Source organism: Python bivittatus, unplaced genomic scaffold, assembly GCF_059951505.1.
Source record: "Python bivittatus isolate LINGU-HERP-01145 unplaced genomic scaffold, Pbiv_v1 ctg000340_np1212, whole genome shotgun sequence".
In the NCBI taxonomy this organism is placed as follows: Eukaryota; Metazoa; Chordata; class Lepidosauria; order Squamata; family Pythonidae; genus Python; species Python bivittatus.
In genome coordinates, this window is record NW_028277056.1 from 15,733,496 (window position 1) to 15,744,549 (window position 11,054).

Sequence of the window (11,054 nt, forward strand, 5' to 3'; positions counted from 1 at the left end):
AGAGGAGGGTGATGTTCTTGTATCAGAGGCAAGAGAGTCCATGGAAGGAGTTTGCATGGTTTTTTTAAAAAAGATTGTAGCAAGTGTAGACTTTAAGAACTGGAAAACATTCTTAATGGTAAGATGTTGAGCCTCTCCTCAAAACAAAAATGCAGGTTGGGGGCTTAGCAGGAAGATGTATGTACCACCTGAGCTCTAAGTGGCTTGCTGCATTCAGGTGTAAGGAGGAATGTTCCAAAAAGATGTAGTTGCCAATGTGTTCAGTTGCAAATGTCTTGAGTCGGCAGCCCTGATGCCTCATGAACCAAATTAAACTGTTTTACCTACAAGAGGACTATTTTAAATAAAATGTTCCAGAATAGGTATGCAACAGCATAAATACCAAACAAACTACTGTGGAACCTTAGATCCTGTTTAATCAATTATGAACTCAATTATGAGGAAATGCTTCTGTGGGTAAAAAAGGTATCAAGGATCACACGTAGCATCACATTAACTCATATACATTTTTCAATGACTTTGCATCACATGTTAATGTCATAATAAATACTGATTAATGAAGAGATAGCCATTTCAATTCTACTTCAGAAGGTATTCTCATAGGGTGATGGACAACTTGTTTATAAAGAAAAGAAAATGGCAGGGATACATACAAGACATAACTAAGGAGAAATGGAATATAATCTCAGTTGCCAGTGGCTCCTGTTGTATTAACTTGCAGAATTATAAGGCTTCAGATCCTGGGTATTTTTTTTAATCCAAATCATTAGATCCATGTTTGTGATTCAGTGAGATGCTAAGAGCAATTGAATGCATTCTCAGAATAGCTGTTTTCTCTGTTAAAATTTACAAAGGATTTTATGGAATACAATTCTATTTCTCCAACTGAAGAAGAAAATAGAACATTTTTCTGGCTTCCCCAGTTAGGGGAAGAAAAAATCTGTAACCGTTCAGAGTGGATTGGCTGATCTACACAGAACAGACCTAATAAATTTAAATATTCAAATTATCCATGTCATCTGTGATATTTTCAACCAGTCCTGTTTCCAAATGGATAAAGTTCCTTGTCGTTTAACAGCCTAATACAGAGTTTGCCGGTATGGTGTGGATGACTTCTTTGTGTGAAATGCTATATTCAAATTGGAGTGACCCACAGAAGAAATGAATGGAATCTGCAAGAAAAGAAATTAATTAGAGGCTGCAGTTCTAGAGGGGATTGGCATCTTGCTCATGGATGTTTCTAGAATTTGCAGAAGATGTTGGGTTCATCAGTTTTGATGTCTGAAAGGTTGAGAATGAGCTAAGGCAGGAAGCCCCAAAGGATTACCATGGGGGCTACCAACACATCTTTTAACCACCAGGCTTCCTCGCACATCTTAGTTTTCACATTTGAAAAATATTTCATTGAAATATTGGAAAGCTAGCATGACACAAAGCAAGGCACAGGCCTCAGGCATAATTTTTTTATTTCCAAAAATGCCTCAGAAATGGGTGCTATCAATTTTCTTAGAAAATTGTTTTCTTAGAAAAACAATAGGAGGTTGCAACCTGGTGGTTTTGTGGGTGTGGGTGTGTTTATCTACTTGTTCAAAACAACAACAGCAATAACAGTCAGCAGAGGTAGTAAAAATGACAGGTGGTAGCATGGTTGACAATCAGTGCTTTGTAACTGGTTATATTCCCATAGCAGACATTTTGTAAATCAAGATGCTCCCCCCTAGCCATATTGTAACCCATCAGCAGTAGGATTACCAGTGTACTGCAAAAAATCCATTTAGCTACTATACTACAGCAGAAGGGTTTTCTATATCTTTATATCTGGTGGTCATCAGGATTACTGTAGGCCAAATCTGGTTGCCCTAGCCCATCACATCTCACAATTACACACGTGCTGCCCAGTGCAAAAACCATTGAGGACCCTTTGCCAAGGAATAACCCCACATGACTGGATGAAGACTAGAAAAGGAAAAGAGATCTGTAACACAGCATCAACAGAGGAAGGGCTTTCTCTCTGGGAAGAAGCTTTGAGAGAATCCAAGGGTGATTTCTTTTTCATAGGACAAACATTGGTAGAAGTGAATCAGTGAAAGAGAGGGAGGGAGGGAGGGAGGGAGGGAGAGATGAAGCAGGAGGTTTAATGAACATGGCTGAGAAATTATGTGTTGAAACCATTTTTGTGACTTTTTAAGTTTCATTGCTAACAATATGGTGTCCATATCAAATAAAGCTTCCCCTCCATGCAACAAGATGACATGGAAAATGTTTACCATTCTGCTGATAAGCCGCATCCACCTTATGCACAATTCCATGAAACTCCTCCATTATTCGTTTTGGATAGCCGTGCTCCATAGAATGAAATCTCTCATCATAGCTGTAGCCCAAAATGAATAATAACAAGAAAGCAACATGAGCCTTGCAAAGAAATCAGGTAACTCAGAATGGGAGACAACTGTTTGCCCAACTGCTGGGGGCACAGGATTTATAGTATCTGATCAGAAACCATTCTACTGCATCACGGCTTCTGTCGTAATCCAGTGATGGAGAACCTTTTGGGCTCAGTGTGTCCAAAATTCAGAAAATGCCTAACTTGACTCTGCTGGCATGTCACACCACACGCCCCCCCCCCCGGCAAACAAAAGAGAAACAATTGTTGCATATTCATTTATTTTTAAAAAAATACTGTCCAATTGTATGGTGCTATGTATTATATACAGACATGTCAAATAATTGCAAAAATGAAATATGAGTAAAACAAACTTAGTTTTTTTGGTAACTCAAACAGGGAGAATAGTTGTTGTTGTGAATGCTGGTGTGTCACCCAAAATGTTATGGCGTGTCATCTTTGACATGTGTGTCATAGGTTCGCCATCACTGTCATAGTCTTTTCAACAATCCCCAATTATCTCTATACAATTACTTACCATGTATGCAAAAGAGCATTCACTTTAGTCAGTACCAATCCCTTACCTTCAGTGTAGACAGAGGAGAGATATAATAACTATTTTATGTTATTGATGTCACTGGGTTTTTTTAAAAAAATGTTGTTTTATCCCATTTTTACTTTGTTTTTAATTGTTAGCCACACAGAGTTATGCATATGAGATGGGCAGCCATATGAATTTAATAAATAAATAAATAAATGTTCCGTATGCAGAATAATTCTGTGTATGTTCTAACTCTGCAGTTGAATCAATAGGCCACATTTTACTTCATTTTACTTCATCAATCTCGCTTGTGCTTAGTGTGCAAAACTCGTAATCTCACTTCTTACTCATTGTACAGGCTAGCCCAAAACTAGTGTTATTTGCATTCGCTTGCAGACTGCCCCGTGAAATTTCCAGGAATATAGAAAAGGTTTTTTTTAATAGCTACTGCAATTAGAAGGCTCTGTGTTTGATTCTTAAGCTGATTAAGGGCACTGATTTATTTATTTACAAGGCTTATGGGAATTAGCTGACTGATTGTGGTGTACAACTCCCTTATGTGTAATTGGGATTGAAAACAATACAAATCAGATTTAAAATCCAAATCATGTATGATAATAACATAAAACTGGGAGACATACACAGAAGAATAAAATCAATTCCTCCTCATGGCTTGGTGGAAAAGCCAAGTTTTCACTAATTTATTGAAGGCGAGAAGACAAGGGACTCTTCAAATGTTGGGAGGAGGGAATACAGTTCCATAGGAGGATGGCACCTGAGAAGTCCTGCTTCTGGGGTCCCTGAGGGGGACATATGAGGAGCCCACCTTACTAGATGTTATCAGGTAAGCAGATGTTACTGGGAGAAGGTGGTCCTGCATATATCCAGGATTTGAACCACGTAGGGCTTCAGAGGTGACAACCAGCACCTTGAATTTCACCCCAAACCCAACTGGCAACCAGTGCAGCTCTCAGAGTAAATGTGTTAAATAGGTGCCACAAGGTACACCCACAATCACTTGAGCTACTGCATTCTGGACCGGCTGCAGTTTCAAAGTCAGTCAAGGGTAATCAAGGCTATTGTCAGTTTTGAGTGTCACTACTAAAGCAAACATTTTTTAAAAAACTGAGAGCTAGTTTGGTGGGGCAGTTAAGGCATCAGGCTAGAAATTTCTAAAGAGCTATGCAGTGGCTGTTTCAGCCCTATCTTTCAGTAAACCATACCATGACTCATTTGACAAATGAGAATGAATACTCTGGATTGACATCAGTCTGAGCAAAGACTTGGTAGTGACTATGAGTAAGTGGTATATGCAGACTGTGGAGTTTATTGGCTTGGCCCTCTGAAAGTGCTTCTCATTTGATTACATGGAGTATAACTGGTAAGTAGTTGGTGAAAACATTGGGAAAAAATGTTTGCTTTTAATATGGTTATAGAAGGAGCAAGCAATCAGCAACACTTCAGATCTTGCTAAACCACAACTCCCACAGCTTCTGCTGGTATATGCAATGGTGAGTGGTAATTAGGGTCATTCAACAACATTTGGAGTGCCATGGCTCACCTGTCCCCAAATTCAGGATTCAAATTCAAAAATAAGGATACTATTCGTGGAACAGTATCCTTATAGCTTACCTTACCAAGCTAAGATGGGCATATCTTGGTGATAGGAAAAGACAAAGAAACTTGGATGAAGATTTTAAAACAGATCATCCTGATGCAACATGCAGAAAGGATAAAAACTTAGCCAACAGAATAGATAGCTTTGCATTGCAAAAGGTCCAAGGAGAGATCTGAGGTCCACATTAACCACAGCATCATGAGTAATATGTAACAGTATAAATATGATATACCATAAGTATAGAGAAACTGTATTTGGTGGGTTTCAAGACTGTTTTCCAAAGTGCTTCTGGAAAATGATTATTTAGTTTTATTATAGTGCGGACGTAAGAGTGGCTCAGCTGAGCCACATCCTCAACCACTTATTACCTACCTCCATAACTGGTCTCTAGTGAAAAACTTTGTCTTCCTGGACTTTACATCATAAAAAGCAGCATCTACCCTCTGCACGTGGCTGGGGAATCCAAGATCATACAGTTTCTGGGGATAACCACTAAGTATCTTGTAGTCTTTCAGAGCCCAATACATCTTCCCTGTACAGTTTATGGAAACAAATGATAAATTGACGTGATAATTAAATGAATAAGGTAATGCTAAAGCAGAGATAGACAGGAATCTGCTTTACAATATAGAAATAGGTAATATAATTAATTAAAAAATGGTTCTTACCTTTCATGTTTTAAATGTCTTGGGGTCTGATGATCCAAGGGACCATCTCTCCCTTAACAAACCAGTGCTGCTGTTAAGATCTTCAGTAGGGTCCTTTTAAAGACACCAAGGAAGTGGGAGAGGACCTTCTCCTGCCTTACTCCAGGACTATAGAATGCACTCCCTTCTCAGCTGTGTTTGGTCCCACTCTTTTATATGAAAAATGCATCCTCTTAACTGGTAGATGATTTAGTACGTTTAATTTTAGTTAATTTTAATTTATGTTTTAAAATTAGTGTATCTGCTTTTGTTTTGTTTTTTAATTTTGACTTGAGCACTTGCCAGAAAAGAAAACAATAAATAAAACTGCAAATTTATTTTATCAGGATCTAGTGATGTAGTGATTCTTCCAGATGACGCTGATAAACCTCTATTCCCAATATATGAGGGATAGGAAACCTACAGTACATGGACCCATCTTTGTGATCTCCCTCAATTGTGCATTTCAAAAATATTTGTACACAATGACAACTGTCCTATACCATGAGTTTCTTGGCTGGTGTCTTTTACAGGATATGATGCAAATAATTATCTTTTTTTCTAAAGTTAGTATGTATAATAATTGCCTTGCTTCCAACCAGTAACTATTATTTCAGATTTTGGGAAAGTCATTATTTCAACAAAATGAGTAAGAACAGCAATGGCATATGTTAAATAACTGATGAAGGAAAACAAGCAAGTGTGAAGGGCAGAGCAACATTCACCTCGAAATATGAAGAGGAGGTCCTTCTCTGGGGAATAATAAGCTGCATCAACTTGGAAGTTTGGAAGTTCTGGCCAAAGGGAATCAATAGCAATCCAATCTTCATGAATCATCTGAAGATTATGATGCCACACAAATCTAAGCAAGAGAAAGAAGCAGAAAAATTGTGGCACAGTATTATGCCCACCTTATCCCCAAATGGAGTATAAGTCATCAATAGATGGAAATCAAAGTCTGCACTTGGACATTATTCTGAACAATAGTGCAAAACCTGTTGTATGACACATGTAGAGAGTAAAGAAGAAAGCCCTGAAGGAGAGAAGACCATTGGTAAAGCAACAGAAAAGGAAACACTGCTTATGTCCAAATGATGGGGGGAGGATTACAAAACATCTCAGACACTAACCGCCCTAATTTGCATGGATATAAATGAGGGAAGAGAGGAAGCATAATCACACTTGCGTGATTATGTTACTATAGACAATCTAAATAAAAGTAATTTTTAGTTTTCTGTAGAGTCTAGTTTTTGGGCTGGTCTGCCTCATAAAGGTGACAAACCAAACATCTTTCCATCTTCTGTGGTCCACTGCTAACAAGCTCTCACACCATGTGTCTTATCTTTGCTTGATCCTGCTGTCTCCTCTGGTATGAAATTTTATTTATTTATTTGCTCACATAGATCTTAATTTATATTAAACCTTGTAAACAGTTGAAATATGAATGGATGCTAATTAGTATAAGTCTGTGTAGATGGAGGTGGCTTGAGAGGAGGTGGGAAGGTGACAATGGAAATTTAGCAGTAAAATCGTTTAATTAATTTAAAATATTTATATTTATATTTACTTAATTTAAGTACATTTAATTTAATTTAATTTAATTTAATTTAATTTAATTTAATTTAATTTAATTTAAGTACGGGGACGCGGTGGCGCAGCGGCTTAATGACACTGAAAGTTGCTGGCCAGAAATGGTCGACGCTTCAGCGGTTCGAGTCCAGCCTTCGCGTTAACAGGGTGAGCTCCTGTTTCCTCCCCAGTTCCTGTCAACCCAACAGTTCGAAAACTTACGTGAGTAGATAAATGGGGACTCTCACTCCGGTGGGAGGAAAATGCTGGTGGCGCCTTGCAAAAAAGGAGTTGGGAGCAGTTGCCGGTAAGCGCGAAAAACCGCACCGCCCGAAAAGGGCGCGAAGCAACGGAAACCCCGCCTCCTGCGCTTGCCAGCTGGGCTCTGCCCTAGGAAGGAGGCTCTGGCAAACCACTTCCGAAAAACAGTTGCCTTGAAAACTGCAAGGACTCGTCCAAGCAGTCACTGCAGGGTCAGCAATGACTGAGCGCAGATTAAAAAAAAAAAAAAAAATTTAAGTTTCATTCCCCAGTTTCTTTTTTAAAACAATTAAGTGTCCCAGCACTTCCTTTCAGTGTGACCCCCCCAAGGGCTACTGTGGCCTTTGCCCCAATTAAATATGTACACCCCCATGCTAAACCCTTGTTTAATTTAGTATGAAGGAGCCAAGTCAATAGTCAGCCTTGCATGCTCTACCTCTTCTCTCTGCTACTAATAGCAACAGATGGGAAAGTTTTACTTCCATTAAAGGTACAATCTGAAATGTAATTAATGTTGACTGTAGTTTGTTTATGCAAGCCTATAACATTGCCATAATTGATGACTGGCTTGTTTCAAACAAACCAAAGTTAGGGTTAACTCCAAATAATGGTCACTCAAGCCACATTTAGAGAAAACCAAAAGGGAAAGATTTTTAACTTTCCTGGAAGTTGTTGTACTTAAGGAGAGAGAGGGACTAATATAGGAGATTAACATATCCCAAGTTTATAATCCATTACTCAAGCTGTTATTGCTTCCCTTGTTATTATTTAATGATTACTGCTTAATTAAAATTTTAATGACTGTGCTCAGAAGTTCAAATAGAATGACTAGATAATTTTACCACCGTCTTACATGTCCTTGAATATGATTTTCTCGCCATGTATTTCTGCAACAGCATCTGTAGAGAAGCTTGGGTCACACTTCTGTGGAGCTTTAGCACTGATTGTCCTCTTTTTTGGACCTGCAAACATTGAGAAGTGGCATTTATGATATCTCTTGCTTTGACTGTATTTAGAATTAATTTCACTATACTTATATAATGTCTATCATTTGTGTGTTCCATTTCTACCAACCTGTCATCTCCAATAATTAACTACTAGAGATGTGCAGAGCAGGGCCATTCAATTTTGCTGAAGCAGCACCAAAGTGGGCTAATGTGCCTTAACAAACCACCACAATGAACAGCACTTCTACACATGTCTTATATGTGCAATAGTTGTTTGTAGCAATTGGTGCAACCCTATTGTTGTTTGGAACATATAGGCTGCTTTGCTTTGCCAGCACATCAAGAGGTGCTTCAGTTGAAGCTTCATTGAGGCAAAGCACTCCTTTGAAGTTGTATAGTTTTCTTCATTACCTGTTTTAGAATGAGCAAACATGTAAGTGTATGAAGTACCATAAAGAACTTGGATGCCTTCTATATCATCTTCAGAAAGAAAAAAGTCCTTCAGGTCACGGTAAGTATAAAGAGGGTACATCAAAGCTTCAGGGTCACTGGAGTGATGTAGCCCTAAAGTGTGGCCAAGCTCATGGGCTGCAACCATAAATAAATTAAAATCTGGAAAGAGCACAAACCAATCAAGTTAGCAATGGTGTGTCAGGATGCCCTCTTAGATCCCAAACATAGCATAGTGCAGTACATTCCAACCATCCCACAAGCAGCTCTAGAACCAAGGTTATCTCTCCCATTATTACTTTTACTGCTGTGTAGACTTCACAGCTGGGGATACCCACCATTTCCTAGCATCCATATTTTTAGGCGAATGGAGGTTCTCTTAAAGGAGAGAACTTTAAGAGGACTAAATTAATTTCTTTGCTCAAAGCTTGTATACAAAAGTACATGCATTTGGAAAAAGGCATAGAAATATATATATTTTAGACAAAGTTGCATACAAAAGTTGTAGTTTTAAACATTTCAAGACAGTATGGCAACTTGACAAAATAATTGGAGTGTCATATAAGCCTAGTTAATTAATTGATTGCTTGATTGAATCTATATAGGCAAGCTAGTTCTCTGGAGACGTAGATATAAATCTATATTTACCTCTGGAATCATTAGTCCATTTTTCATCATCATCAAAGTGGACATCCCCTCCAATATTGTCACCAGGAGGGAAAGCATGAGCTAGTTGACCTAATGGTCCATCAAAAGGTACAAGGTCTCCATGCTCTATAAAATAAAACATCCCAAAATAAGTGCTAATTAATTAATTAGACATCTAGGTGATATAGCAATTTTTACAATAAACATTACAACAGTGCATACTGTATTGCCCTCACATCACCTTTGGATCCAAAAGAGATCATAATATCAGCAGTGCCATTAGAAATTCTGGTAAAATGAAGAGGGGTGACATCACTCCATACTCGAAAAGCTTCTTGCATTGCTTGATCCACTTCTTCCCAGCTCAGGTCCAGAGTATAGTTCACAATTCTGTTCATATCACAAATGCCAATCATCATTTATATCCATGCTTTCCTCTGAAAATTCAAGATTGCTTACATGCAATGGTTACATGTTCTTTTCATAACAGTCCTGTAAAGTAGCCTGGGCTGAGAATTTCTGGCACAAAGTAACTCAGTGTTCTTATGATCAAGAGAGGACTTGAACCTGGTTCTCCTTGATCCAGGTACAACACCTTAGCTATTATGCCACATTAGTCCATGACTTACAAACATTTTCCTTTATGTGTGCACACATGTGCCAGAATATTTATAATGATCAGATGTATCTTTCAAACAATTGTTTTTTTGTTCATTCTCTGTGATACTTTTTCTTGAGAGAATTAATCTCAGCATGTTGATCTCAAACAAAATGGGACTAACTAAATTGTATAAGGCAGATAAATACAATAAGTAGATTGATTTCTCTTTGTTTCTACTTCTGAAAGAAGCATATATATACAAAACATGAGGAAACTGTTGCAGCGTTTGAATTGAATTAACCCAAGAGAAAAAAGCATCAGGCAAATATAAGCATAATATTGGAGTAATAATAAAATGATGGTTAAAACATTCTGGCTTAGTGCTATATGACACTGCTCTTCTCAAAATGCATCCATAACTCTGGGTGTAGTCTGGATGAGAGTGATTCAAGCTGAAACCACACCACGCAATTTTTTTTTTATGGTTAAGAACATGTTATATATGATTGTCATTATGTCATTTCAGCAGCATCAAGATTTTTTAAATTAGGTTTAAAAGTTTGTGAATGTCAGCAAACAAAAACAAAGGAAACAAACCCTCCCATCTGGACCATGGGAGTAATATTTTCCAGAAGTGTCTATGTAGAAACACAACAAAGGGAAAAGAATATCAACTTGAATGCATTCATTTTACCTGTATGTTAAGTCCAACACTGGCCATTTAATTTTTCTGGGGAAAAAATGATACCCAGCCATGTCAGGCACACCACACCGAGGCTGTTTCCTTAGTTCAAAGGTTTCTGAGGTCACCTGTCCATTTCCTTCCAGGCCAAAAAAGGACTTCATGTGCTTCAGTTTGTTTAGCAAAGATTCTGAGCTTCTTTTCCAAACTGTTCCTTGACTATAGGGGGTGTCCAGATAGCTCTAGAAATAAAACAGGAAAAAAACACTGGAAGAAGAACAGAAAGAAAGGACACTAAAAAAAGTATGGGGAAAAAAGCAGATACTGTACCTCTGTTAAGAACTTGCTCACTGAGTCAGGTCTAGGATTTTCTTTGGTTTTTTCGGGAAGAGGGAAAGGCAAAGTGACAGCAAGAATCCAAAAGAAGAAAACCGTGGCAAGAAAGATATTCATCTTCATACAACTACTGAATGACATGGGTTTAACAAAAGCTTTGGGGTGGGATAATTTTTATAGAGCACACAACTAGAAATTTGACTTGTCACCCATTTATCTACAATTATACAGCACAACCTTCCTATTCGAGGTCAAAAGGCCACATATCACTTTGTTTAACAAAAACTCCATGCCTGTGGTTAAGAGATTAAATGAATTGTTCAACAGCAATT

At 38.0% G+C, this 11,054-nt stretch overlaps 1 protein-coding gene across 1 annotated transcript; it reads right to left on the reverse strand.

Moving 5' to 3' along the window:
- Window positions 1-753: 753 nt before the first annotated feature.
- Window positions 754-10,839, reverse strand: LOC103059603 (collagenase 3). Its single transcript, XM_007439382.3, has 10 exons — window positions 10,717-10,839; window positions 10,399-10,628; window positions 9,345-9,493; window positions 9,104-9,229; window positions 8,456-8,617; window positions 7,912-8,020; window positions 5,954-6,090; window positions 4,915-5,074; window positions 2,268-2,371; window positions 754-836 (listed from the first exon to the last, which is right to left on the reverse strand). Exons 1-10 carry the CDS (start codon window positions 10,837-10,839, stop codon window positions 754-756), a joined length of 1,383 nt encoding a protein of 460 aa, XP_007439444.3.
- Window positions 10,840-11,054: the final 215 nt, after the last annotated feature.